This window comes from Nicotiana tomentosiformis, chromosome 5 (genome assembly GCF_000390325.3).
Source record: "Nicotiana tomentosiformis chromosome 5, ASM39032v3, whole genome shotgun sequence".
In the NCBI taxonomy this organism is placed as follows: Eukaryota; Viridiplantae; Streptophyta; class Magnoliopsida; order Solanales; family Solanaceae; genus Nicotiana; species Nicotiana tomentosiformis.
This window is the reverse complement of record NC_090816.1, coordinates 99,872,622-99,886,365: the sequence shown is the minus strand read 5'-3', so window position 1 is coordinate 99,886,365 and position 13,744 is coordinate 99,872,622. Positions and strand designations below refer to the sequence as shown.

The 13,744-nt window shown below is 38.1% G+C and overlaps 1 protein-coding gene across 1 annotated transcript in view; it reads left to right on the top strand.

Annotated features, from left to right (window-relative positions):
• Positions 1 to 13,744, top strand: part of LOC104117725 (protein LUTEIN DEFICIENT 5, chloroplastic) — a 33,564-nt gene that overhangs the window by 15,274 nt on the left and 4,546 nt on the right. Inside the window, exons 3-13 of the mRNA XM_009628811.4 lie at positions 2,645 to 2,852; positions 2,977 to 3,048; positions 3,161 to 3,271; positions 3,471 to 3,662; positions 3,780 to 3,941; positions 5,793 to 5,888; positions 5,968 to 6,069; positions 6,584 to 6,616; positions 6,705 to 6,785; positions 6,866 to 6,948; positions 7,986 to 8,117. Of these exons, the coding sequence (XP_009627106.1) occupies positions 2,645 to 2,852; positions 2,977 to 3,048; positions 3,161 to 3,271; positions 3,471 to 3,662; positions 3,780 to 3,941; positions 5,793 to 5,888; positions 5,968 to 6,069; positions 6,584 to 6,616; positions 6,705 to 6,785; positions 6,866 to 6,948; positions 7,986 to 8,117 (1,272 nt within the window). The remainder of the gene's footprint in view (positions 1 to 2,644; positions 2,853 to 2,976; positions 3,049 to 3,160; positions 3,272 to 3,470; positions 3,663 to 3,779; positions 3,942 to 5,792; positions 5,889 to 5,967; positions 6,070 to 6,583; positions 6,617 to 6,704; positions 6,786 to 6,865; positions 6,949 to 7,985; positions 8,118 to 13,744) is intronic.

Here is a 13,744-nt window from a genome sequence, read left to right as displayed (position 1 = left end):
AAAGAACGGAATCTAGGGTGATAGAAGACAAGGGGTTAGCTTGTCCAACTCCTTTTGCCTTAGTTTGACATCCATTGGCTAAGGTAACAGTGGGAAGAGACTGTGAATATACAATATTTGACAAAAGTGATATATTACCAGAGATGTGATCAGAAGCGCCGGAGTCCATGACCCATGGGCCAAGAGTGCTAGACTGGGAAACACAAGCAAAAGAATTACCAGTAACAGAAGTATCAGTCTGAGCAACTGAGGCTACTTGTGGAGATGTCTGCTTACTTGCTCGATACTGAAGGAGCTCATTATATTCTTCTTTAGATAAAGAAAATCCTTGGTTACCTGGAGTCTCGGTCTGAGCAATGTAAGCATTTTTGGGGGGACGACCATGTAAGGAATAGCACATTTCACGAGTGTGTCCAAGTTTGTGACAATAAGAACACTTGGGTCTAGATCTTCCAAAACGACCTCCTCCTCGTCTATGCTCCATAGTTTGAGATGCCCGAACATCCATCGTCTGGGATGCAAAAACAGAGGAATCAAGTATCTGTGATGAGATCACTGGTGGACTTGGTGCTGCAGCAAGGCGGAGTAATCCAGAGAATAATTCATCAACTGTCGGGACAGACGGACTAGCCAAAATCTGGTCGCGTACTGAATCAAGATCATTAGGAAGTCCAGCGAGGGTAAGAACGAGAAACATCTTCTGTCGTTGCTCTTGTTGTTTTTCCACACTAGCAGAAACTGGCATCAACTTCTCAAATTCCTCCATGATTGCCTGTACTTGACCCAAGTAAGTAGACATATCCAATTCCTGCTTCTTTAAGTTTGTCATCCGTGATATCACATCATAGAAGCGAGATATGTCATTAGTGTATAAGGTGCGTGCCTTTGCCCAAACCAAATAACATGTCTGGAATGGACAAAACAAGGGCATCAACTTGGAATCAATAGATCGCCACAAGATGATACATAACTGAGCATCGATTTTTGCCCAAAGTGCTATTGCCTTTTCATTTCCATCGCTAGACTGTTTGATTAGATGATCTTGAACACCTTGACCTCTACACCATAACTCGACAGATGAAGCCCAAGCTAAGTAGTTTGAACCTCTCATTAAAGGTTTCGAGGTAATAATAGCACTAGAGCTTCCAGAACTCATATTTCTAGACCCAAAAGCATCAAATCCCAAAGACATTGTTGCAAATTATTACCAAATAAGAGAAAGAATCAACTGTAGTCCACTGAAATAGTGTACGGAAACACAGAAACAGAATACCGAAATACTGTAGCTGCCGGAATCTGCTGTAGCTGTCGGAATAGTACTGTAGCTGCCGGAAAAAAAACTCAAAGTTGTCGGAATGAAATAAAAACAGTAGGGGTAGGATCGGAATTACCAGGCGACCCAACTGTTCTGAAGGAAGATTTTCAAAAAATGGCCGGAACTGGTCGTACGCGCCGGCGCATGAGCTTCTGGTGGCGCGTGGAGGCGCGTGAGGAGGCTACTGCCGGAGTTTTTCACTGGGGTTTGGTCGCCGGACAGTGACGACTCTTGTGGTAGTGTTGGATTTTGTACAACACTGACAGAAATGAAGCAGATAGAAAACAACCTTAAAAAAGTACTGATTTCTCTTTCCCGGAATCGCTGGAATTTATGCACAACGATTTCTCTTTCCCGGAATCGCTGGAATTTATGCACAGCGATAAGTCTCTCACAATTGCTTTGATACCATGTGAGAAAGCACGGGAGAAAATATATTATTGATATTAGATGATCAATACAATACAAGAGGTCCTTATTTATAGCTATACTATACAAGGACATACTACTCTTCTACCAATGTGGGACAATACTACACTATATACATGCTGTAAACTAACAATATGTATTGTATAAATATGGCTTATTGTATTATAATTAAACAAAATATCAATAATAAATTTTTCTCCCGTGCATTCTCACAGTGGACAAGATGGAGGAAACAAGGTTGAGATGATTCAGGCATGTAAAGAAGAGATGTGCGGATGCCCAAGTGAGGAGATGTGGGAGATTGACTATAGCCGGTCTAAGAAGAGGTAGAGGTAGGCCGAAGAAGTATTTGGAAGAGGTGATTAGGCAAGACATGACGCATCTTCAAATTACCGAGGACATGACCCTTGACATGAGAGTGGAGGTTGAGAATCAGGGTAGAAGCGTAGTAGGGAGTCGAGCATCTTTCCTTTCATCCCGGTGATGGTAGTGTTATTCTCGTATTCCCATATTGTTAGATTTCTATTACTGTGACGATTTTGTGTTTCGATTTTACTATTATCTTACTGTTGTTACTGCTTCTTTGACTTTTTCACCACTGTATATCTTTTCTCTATACTTATGCATACTTGCTTTGAGCCGAGGGTCTATCGGAAACAGCTTCTCCACCTGCACATGGTAGGGTAAAGTTGCGTACTCTATACCCTCCCCAGACCACACTTGTGGGATACACTGGATATGTTGTTGTTGTTGTATTACTCGTGAACTTAAACTATCTACTTGATTTGATGCGTTCTTTTGACGCAACAAATTTCTAATTCTACCATTAATAATAGGCAATTGAAGTTATTATGGTTTCTTCTGTTGTTAAATTTAAGCTCTTTTTCTTCTGTGGACTAGATTCCCGTCACTGGTCAAAAAGGGTTTGTCTAAATTGGGTGTGCCGAAGGAGTTTTTTGAGTTCTTCTCTCAATGGCTGGGTGATTATCCTCGCATTCCAGAGGCAAAAGGGTCTATTAGCGCTGTTCGGAATGAGGCTTTCTTCATCCCACTTTATGAGCTTTTCCTTACTTATGGTGGAATTTTTCGTTTGACTTTCGGTCCCAAGGTTTGTTCATTTTCATGAAGATGTACTTTTTTCTTCAGCAGTGCATTTAAAAATCAATTGAAAGCTTAAAAGTAAATGAGACCTCCTCTGAATGATTGTTTGATGATTTGACCTTGTTGTGCAGTCTTTCTTAATAGTTTCTGATCCTTCAATAGCCAAACACATACTGAAAGATAATTCAAAGGCTTATTCTAAGGTAAAGCAGCTTGCAACCTGTATCTATTAGTTTATCGAAATGTGAAAAGTGAAGGAAAGAATAATCAACTCACAATTCCTAAGATGATTTCTTCTGCCTTCTCCACGTCCAGGGTATCCTAGCTGAAATATTGGACTTTGTGATGGGAAAGGGACTTATACCTGCAGATGGAGAAATTTGGCGCGTCAGGCGGCGCGCTATTGTACCAGCATTGCATCAAAAGGTAACAATCAAATCGTACTTCTTCTTGTGGCTTACTTATTGTATTACTGTTTGTTAATGTTAGTTGGTCTCCTACTGATATCTGTTGAGCTAATTCAGTTTTTTTAGTTATCTATTCATCTATTTGTGTAGTATTAAGCAAGCAGGACAAATCCTTCTAAATTTTTACTCTTGTTATCATTTTCCATTGCTGGTTGTAGTATGTAGCAGCTATGATTGGCTTATTTGGTCAAGCAACCGACAGGTTGTGCAAAAAGCTCGATGCTGCTGCATCTGATGGAGAAGATGTTGAGATGGAATCGCTATTTTCCCGTCTAACATTAGACATCATTGGCAAAGCTGTATTTAATTATGATTTCGACTCGTTAACAGTAGACACTGGTATTGTGGAGGTACTACTTTTTTCTTAAGTTATTTTATTTGTTTAGTCTATTTTGTTGCATCTATTTGCTAGTTTATTGTTAAAAGTGATGATTGTGCCTGCGCTTGTGATTCTTTGTCTTGTTCAGGCTGTATATACAGTGCTTAGAGAAGCAGAAGATCGCAGTGTTGCACCAATTCCAGTTTGGGAGATACCTATCTGGAAAGATATCTCTCCTAAGCTAAAAAAGGTCAACGCAGCTCTAAAGTTGATTAATGACACCTTGGATGATTTGATTGCTCTATGTAAGGTAATATACTTATTTGGTTCAGAGATCAATCTGAACTACTTGCTTTACAAATTTTATTGTTGTTTGGATGATAAAAATAACCAGTTAGCGTAGTCTTGAGATGAAGCATTATTCAGACCTACTAGAAAAAGGCATTTCCGTAAAAGAAACCCCTGACCTTTAGCTGTTTTTGAAGAAAACCTTTTGAACCACGTCAATGAAATTGCAAGTCGCAGAGGTTCATGCAATTCCACAACCCAACTATTGGACTGGTAGAATGTTTGAATGTGAGATTAGAGGAAAACAATTTACATGTATTGTACGAATTATCTATAACAGCTCCTAGAAATTGGACTTGTCTAAAACATTCTCCCAATGTCTTCTCTGATTTTCTCACATGGTACGATCTTGGTAATGACTTAATACAGCTTCTCCATCGGCCAAAATTTTCATTCTTCCTAGTTTCACTATTCCAATCTCTTTTCAGCGTTCGTTCTGGAGACTCCGTGACTCTTTCCAATGGCTGTTCCGGTGTCACGACATCTCTTTCTGGCACTGTTCCAAGGCAGTGCATTTTGTTAGCTTTGCGCTTTAGTCAAGTGATCGCTCTGACCTCATTACGCCTGTTTTTCATGACTCTTCCGACACAGTTCCATCACTATGACAATGACCATCTGACCACTCTTCTCACGACTGTTCCTACCACTTTTTGGGTGGCCACTGTTCGGCCATTATGTCAATACAATTCTAGCCACTGTTCCTGTCATTGTTCAGGCACAACTCTGACGTAAGAGCTGCATGTTAATCAACATCACTGGGGAGGACCTATGCTACAATACTAATGTGTAAACTCAAGGTGACTTCTCCACATTGAATTTGAAGCAGTGTGTTAGGATATTAGATATATTGTCCGATAATAGAAGAAATTATTATGCTACTTGTAGAACCCATTAGGAAACTCCTATGTGTAAATTATTCTATCACACCAGGTTCAAAGGATGTGAACAGATCGCATATGTCAAAAGTGGTTAGATTGGAACAGGATCAGTAAGGATCTTATAGGATCACAAGTGGGATTCTGAGATCCTACCAATCCTAGTACCGCAACTTTATGAGTTTTTACTCCGTTCGCTGTTTCTTCATAACTTGTAGTAGCGTTTATGTTATAAATTTCAAAAAAACTTACCTTAGTAGTAATTAAGGACAATAACATGCTTGAATATGGCAGGAGTTAGTATGATTCAGGATGAAATCTCAGCAGATACAACTAAGAATCAACAAAAAGTGGTAATCTGATATAGGAAAGATTCTGTGAACATGTCCTATAACTGAAACAGCATAGTGGCTTTATTGTAGTGGATGTGTGGGTTTTTCCTAGACCTATACATCTCTGTGGACTGAGACTAGTACAGAGTGGACCCCTTTCTAATACTGCAAAGCTCCATGGCTAGTTTGTTATATCTTCTTAACTGACCTGCAGTATGATTCAGAGGCTTTGTCCGATTGATGTCTTCTTAATTTTGTTTGAGAATAGCTTGTCCAACTATTCCCAGTAAGATGTATGATCTTAGAAAAAAAGATGTATTTTTCCTCTTCTAAACTAATAAGAAACAGTGATAGAGTCAAGAAATAAAGGCAAAAGAGACGACTGCATAAGCACCAGACCCAAGCCATTTAGGAAATATGGTGCAGACATTATTGCAAATAGAAATGTTGAAAGATATGCTGCTTTGAGTGAGTACTCACATGCAAGTATTTTAACTGTTTTTTCTATGTTGTCAGTTTCTTTCTGATACGTATCAAAATTGATTTTTCTTGATCTTTTGCTAGTAATTTTGTTCTGAATCTTGTGTACCTAAAAATGCATTTCAGAGGATGGTAGATGAAGAAGAGTTACAGTTTCATGAGGAATACATGAACGAAAAAGATCCTAGCATCCTCCATTTCCTGTTAGCGTCTGGAGATGAGGTATGACATATCGAAGTCTTGGATGCATCTGTACTGCCAAATAATTTGGTTGGTAAAATTCTCATGCCCTAAGTTGTAGGTGTCAAGCAAGCAACTCCGTGATGACCTCATGACAATGCTTATTGCTGGACACGAGACATCTGCAGCAGTGCTCACTTGGACCTTTTATCTGTTGTCCAAGGTTAGTCTACCCCTTTCAAGCTCAGGTAGAAGCATAAGTATTTAACATTCTTCTTTCAGCTACCTTTTAGGGGTGAAAAGTTCCTTCCTTTTCCGGTTCCCTTCTTCATTTTAGACTTTCTGTCAGTAACAGTAACATGTGCATATACAAATTAATTGTAAGTATGTCATCTTATGTGCATACAGCTTTCGTAAAATAGAATGACAATCAATTACTAAAGCTTGAGAATTTGGAGTTCAGATAACTGTATGCAGATGTTTTTCAGGTCTATGTGAAGCCTTTTCCTTCAAAAAGAATATGCACATAATAGATTTTTTAGTGTCAACTAAGATTGTCTGCATGTCGTGTTTTACTCAAAATCCATACTTGCAAGAGCTTAAGTTTTTCTCATGGTTGAACTTTTGGAAATTATGGTTTATTTAAGATATGAGAAAAGGAGATCTTATTTCAATAGGTAGTTTTCATGTTCTTCCTGATAGTCTTTGACCTTCGTTTCAACCCTAAACAACTGCAGGAACCTAGTGTCATGGCCAAACTTCAAGATGAGGTAGGTTAAAATAAAATATAATTTGATCACCTTTTATTGAAAGCAGCTACTTGTATCTCATATTTAGTGTATTTAATGTTAATTTCAGGTCGATTCAGTTCTGGGGGATAGATTTCCAACCATTGAAGACCTAAAGAAACTCAGATACACAACTCGTGTGATTAATGAAGTGAGAAGAATGTTACCTGTAAGCATAAATCCTTGTGCTCACAACCGTTTCCTTTGTGTAATATTTCTTTCATTTTGCAGTCTTTAAGACTATACCCACAGCCACCAGTCTTGATTCGTCGTTCTATTGATGAGGACGTACTTGGAGGTTACCCAATAAAAAGGTTATCCTGAAATCTGTTATGAGAAGCATTCTGCACAAGCCTCTCATGCATGCTAAATTAAATTTATGATAAATTTGCACCATGAGTGTATACAATCTTTGGAGACTCTGACAATGCATCTGTCCTTCCCTTAATACAGAAATATTAGAGACAAAGGAATAAATATTTGAGCCTGCTTTTAGCATGTCAGATGTATGCTATTAGATAATGAAAATCAACTGATTGGCTTTTCCAACAGTTTCTCTTAAATAATACCTCATTGAGCTTACTACAAAATTTGGTGTATCTTCTATGCCTAGGGTGTAGAGATGCTGAAACAAGTGAATACTGCAGATAACTCCTATCCTGCTCTGAGAAAGAAAGAAACAGGTGTTCCTTGTTTGCAGAAACATTTGCACCATCAATATTGGGATAGTAATATATTATGTTCAGTAGTTTGACAATAATTTTGGCAGATTTGTCTTTTGCACTCTAGTGTCTTCCCTTCTCATAACAGTATCTTAAACATAGAAAATGGAAACCTTCACCATGCACCTTATATACTTTTCCTTCTGCCTTGAACAATCTACAAGGGCAAAGTGGAAAATGGTATAGTCAAAGAGTGTTCGTGGTCAGTCACTGTAATTGGCTTCAGACGAATTGGAGAAATTGTGTGCTGTGGTTTACTGATTATCTTGAAGAAGGTGAATTAGAAACACTGAGATAAGTGATTGAGTTTTTGCATACTGCAGCATTCATTTGAAAATACCATGAAGGAAATTGTAACATATAGTTATTTATTAACAGATTGATCATAGACTTCTACTAATGTTTGTAGGTTTCCAGTAGTTCGGATACTTATTTGGCATGGGTAACATGCCTAGTGATCAACTGAGGTCTTATAATCATAAACCTTAGATGAACTTACACCTGCACCATATTTTGCTTATGTCCATTATCATCCGTCTGGATCTCTGGGACTATGTGCAGGTTTAGTTTTTCTCTGACATCATTTTTTCAGTCAATCATATTTCTGAAATTATTAAGCACTTTCACAGGGGTGAAGACATTTTCATTTCTGTTTGGAATTTGCATCGGTGCCCCAATCGTTGGGAAGAAGCTGATAAATTCAACCCTGAGAGGTGGCCTTTAGATGGACCTAACCCAAATGAGACAAACCAAAATTACAGGTATTGCAGTTTTCAGCTCATCAGCATCTATCATGTAACTTTTGGCAACTTTTTGTTATTGGCCACTCTCTTTAAATGTATTATATGTTTTTTTGAATTCTTGTTACCTTTAGTAACTAACTTTATGCAAAATAAAAAGAGTAGCTTAAATTTGTCTGTGTTTTTAGTAAGAACTACTCATTCTTGTAGTGCATGTTAATTTTAATCAGAGTGTTTAGAGAAATGTTTTGCCTTATTTTTTAAAGGCAGAATACCTATACGGCTCCTTAAACTTGTCCACTATTGTCACCTAGCTACCTCAACTAAGGCCTATACCTATTGGATACTCCAACTTCATTTAATATGTGTCTATTAAACACAAAAAGATGACTTGGCAAAAAAAGTACATTCCACATATCTTACGCACGTGAGAAGCTCAAAATCACAATTTCTTTTTTCTTTTTTAAAACCAGTTTTACAAAACCAACAGACACACTATTCACCATTGTACTACAAGTCTGCAACTGCTCCGCCACCGTCGCCCCTACAAAATCCTGCCACCATTTTTGTTAATCTTCTTCCATCTTCGATTTCATACTGCTCACGAATTAGATTCCAGCAATTACAAACAAATTTTCAGGAAGAACAAGATAAAAAATGAAGTAAAAACTGACCGAATTAGTGATCGAGCAACTTGAATCTACCCAAATCAAGAAACACTCATCAAATTTTTCAGAAAATCGTCTTTCCTTGAAGGGCGATTACAAGATTTTGTTCTTGTGGAATTAAAAATAAGAAGCCTCTAACGTGTGCCTTCTTCTGGGTCACGTTTGTCCATCATCTTCAAGCCATAACTATGGCTGCTGCTTCCCTATTGTATAATAACTCCCACGAGGTGGTTACTTTTAGGGGAAAAGATCACTGCATTGGAAAATTTACTCATTGCCTAAGTTGCTCCGACATGGCATTTTATTTGCCGCACCCATGTCGACACGACACTGGTGTGGGTGTGGGATCCGTAGCGGATCTGGTCAAACAATTTTGGGTATTTTGATCACGGCGGACGGAAAAATTCGAGACGAGATATAATTTGATTCCGACATCATAACCAAAACTAAGGTAAATTTGAAGAAAATGACATCTTATCTAGGAAATCAATCATTTACTTTCTGCTTCTCCTCTTGATCGAGCAAAAAGAGGAGCAGAGAGCATCAATTGAGAATAGGAAAGACAGAGCGTTCGAGAATTTGGAAAATTACAAGGCTTTTGACTTTATTTAGATATTATTATATTTAATAATATTGTACCCTTTGTATTGAAAGCTTGACACACACGAAGTCTGATTTTTATAATAACAATTAAAGATCTAATCTAAATTATAAAAATTAATATATAATTGTGAATGAAAGATAACTATTAAAAAGTTAGCTTGTAGAAGAATTCGAGAATGAAGAAAAATCAAGAAATTATGCCTACAACTTGAGAATAAAAAAGAAATCCACACTTCACAAGCTATAGGTAAGTATTCCACAAATTTTCTCATAATTTAGAAATATTTTTATATTTTTATTTTTTTGAATTATTTTTAGCTGGATCCCCGCACCCGTATCCGTACTAGGATCCATATCCCCGATTCTTAGAATTTACATCTCGAAAGATCCGACCTTTAGATCCGCACCAGTGTCTGAGCAACTTAGCTCATTGCTGAGGATCTACGCAATACTTTTTCAGTTATTTTGAAGAATCTTGACATTGAAAAATTTGTTGTTTACTAACTGATATTTGATTCCTGCAACACAACACTCTTAATATGTGAAATCAATTCCAACTTCATGTCAGAAAACAGTTGTTAAATGCAACTTGTTGGAATATCATTGTAAATCTAAAGTTGAAAACTGAAAATGTGACTCGCATAATTAGCTGTTTTTCATTTGTAAAGTTTATGTTTGCACCTATAGACCTCCAACAATGCCCTTATCCTTGTTTCAAAATCCTTACTATATTTTTATGCTAACTTTGAAATACGCTAGGTTATGATATTGATTTTATCCTAGTTAAGCCCTATGTTGCTCGGACTCGGGTGCGGGTAGCCAATCCGGGTGCGGATCTAGAGGTCGGATCCTTCATAATCTGAATTTTAAGATTCGGGGTTATGGATCTAGTTAAGGATACGGGCGCGGGGATTCGGCTAAAAATAATTCAACGTTCTAAAAATAGATCTATAAAAGTATCCTTATAGGTTGTAGAGTTGACAAGAGTGGGTTGCTCTAGTGGTGAGCACCCTCCACTTCCAACCAAGAGGTTTGTGAGTTCGAGTCACCCCAAGAGCAATAATTCAATCTTTTATTTTAGGAATTTCTCAAGTTGTAGGCACTAGGCACTAGCAAGCAGAAGCTAAAATTCAATCTTTCATTTTTCATTTTTCCTCAATTCGTCCATGGATTGTGGTCAAAGTACCCGATCTCGATTGACCACAACGGGTACGAAACCCACACCCTTACCAATCCTAGTGTCATGTTAACACGGTGCGACGGCTAAAATGAAGAGTCCGCACAATATAGGTTAAGCCTCTATTTTTTGCAGAGATCTGTATTCATCTACCATTTTCCATAGGGTAAGAAAAGAAAGTTCAGTAATATTATATTTTTTTTTAAAACGGTTGAAATAAAAGAAGTACTGATAGTATGTATAAGCAAATAAGTAATATAGAGTAGTGTTAGTTTGAATTTTTAGGGGAAACAAGTGTGAAGATGTCGCAGGAAAGTAAGTGTGGTAAATTGAGATAATGAAGTATTAACAGAACAAATGGTTTGCGAGGTGTATAGACTTTTCCAGGCTCCTGGCGATGTTGTAATCTGACAAAATTCAATTGCTATTTTCTTGCTTCCGATGCTACCAGTTTATTTAATCTTTCAGAGGTAGCAATTATTCTATTCAAGCGAGTCATTTTCATCTATTCAGAGGCTATTAGGTACATCAGAAAAAGTATCTTCAACAATGTAGTTGGTAGCGAGCAATACATTCTACAAATAGAATTACCCACGGGTAATTCACAAAGCCGTGTTCTTTCTTTCTTACCATTGGTCTATTTTCTCTTTAACAGAAGGAAGCTTATGGATAGTTGATAGTAACCAGAAGTAGATAATAGAAGAAATAGAACAAAGAAGTTAATATTATTGGCAATAGTTTGTGCAAGAATTTTAAACACAATTACACCAATAAAGTTGTCCGTATGAGAGGACAAGGCTCCAAATAAAGTACTTTTATTTCTGATTGAACATGCCTAAATAACTAGTACTAATTACATATTTATAGAACCACATAAAAAGATAAGATCAGACAACTAAAAACTAGGAATAGACTAAACTGCTGGAGCAATTCAAGGCAGCAGTTGTTGGTTGACAGTTTCATCAAATGTGCATTTCAAAAACTGCAGCAGTTGTACTTCATCAAGATTATTCAATTCTTTATCCTTTTGCTGATACTTTCTTCTAGAATAAGTGTTTAGAATTGGGACTCTATCAGTGCAACCCCTGAAAAGATGCCTTGTCCTCAAGGCAGAAAGAAAGAAATTGAACAGCACGCAGGTCATAGTCTTTCCAACTAGCCTCTTCAATAGGACGATGACGCCATTGAATAAGTAGTTCCAGAGTTGGCACTCCAGATTCTTTCACCCAACGATGCGATAAAACTTTTTCAGGTTCCAACATGAGTTCCAATTCACCCGAAAGTGGTAAGGGTGGTGGAAAGGTAACATCAGAACAAACACGAGCAGGGCAAAGCAACGAAACATGAAAAATGGGATGAACCTTGGATGTTTGAGGCAGCTGCAATTCATAAGCAATAGGACCAACTTTGCGCACATTTTTGTACGGGCCAAAATATCGAGGAGAAAGCTTCTCATTAGGACGTTTGGCTAAACTCTTCTGCCGATAAGGTTGCAAACGAAGGAAGACAGCATCACCCGCATTAAAAGATAAGTCACGCCGCTTGGAATCAGCTTGAGATTTCATCCTGGATTGTGCCTTCAAGAGATTGGAACGTAGTAATGTTAACATCTGATCTCGCTTCACGAGTTGCTGTTCAAGGTCAGCAATTTTAGTTTCGCCATGAACAAAGGAATGTAAGGGCGGTGGCTCTCTTCCATACACAATCTGGAAAGGGGTCCTATTGGCTGAAGAATGGTAACCAGTATTGAAAGAGTATTCAGCCCAAGGTAGATACTGAAGCCATGATTTTGGCTTGTCGTGTGCAAAACAGTGCAAATAAGTTTCAAGGCATCTATTGACCACCTCCGTTTGACCGTCAGATTGGGGATGATATGAAGTACCCATACGGAGACGCGTGCGACTAAGGCGAAAAAGTTACTGCCAAAATATACTTAGAGAAAACAATATCACAATCTGAAAGAATGGAGCGAGGTAAACCATGCAATCTGACAATTTCTTTACAAAAAATACCAGCCTCTGTTTTGGCAGTAAAGGGATGAGATAAAGCAAGAAAATGGCTGTATTTGCTAAACCTGTCCACCACGACAAGAATAGTATCAAAGCCATTAGAAGGAGGAAGTCCAACAATGAAGTCTAAGGAGATATCCTCCCAGACTCTGTTAGGAACAGGCAGAGGTTGAAAGAGACCAGCTGGAGCTAATGTTTCATATTTATGTTGCTGGCATATCAAACAATTCTGGACAAATAACTTAACATCATGCTTCAATTGTAATAAAGATGGTTAGCAAACAACGAAAAATCTGGATGAGTTGAAGGATCAGAAGAAAGTTGATCTCGAATCTGCTTAGTATATGGATCAGCTTCAATTGCTTCTCTCAAATCACTGAAGTCTAATGGAATAGGCATCACCAAAGTAAAAAAATCAGCATGTTGAGGGCGACGGGATAAGGCATCAGCTCCTTTGTTTTCACTTCCTGACTTATAGACAATAGTGAAATCAAAAGACAACAATTTAAGCAACAACCGCTGCTGTTCAACAGTAGTCACCCGCTGATTCAAGAGGTATTTGAGGCTGCAATGGTCAGTGGTGACAATAAAATGCCGACCCAGAAGGTAGTGCTTCCATTTTTTGCAATGCAAGGACCAAAGCCAATAGCTCGCGATCATAAGTAGATTTAATGCGATTAGAAAAGGAGAATCCCTTACTAAAATATGCAATAGGATGGTACTGTTGCAGTAGAATAGCCCCTACTCCATCAGATGAAGCATCACACTCAACTGTAAATTGCTGAGTAAAGTCGGGAAGACGAAGCACTGGCATTGATGTCAAGATCCTCTTAAGATGTTGAAAAACCTCTTCTACTTTTGCATTCCAGAGAAAAGCATCTTTCTTGGTCAATTCTGTTAAAGGACGAGCAATGATCCCATAGTTCTTAACAAACCGCCTGTAATATCCCGTGAGACCTAAAAAATCGTGAAGTTCCTTGACATTTTTTGGCACAGGCCATTCTAAAACAGAGGATATTTTGTCCGGATCCACGGCTACTCCATCTCGGGAAATCACATGGCCCAAAAATCCAACTCGGGGTTGTCCAAATAGACATTGTTTTGGATTAGCAAAAAAGAAATTGACGGAGAGAAGATGGACTGTTTGCAGGTGTTGTTGGTGTGTTTGAGGGTCAGGACTATATGTTAGAA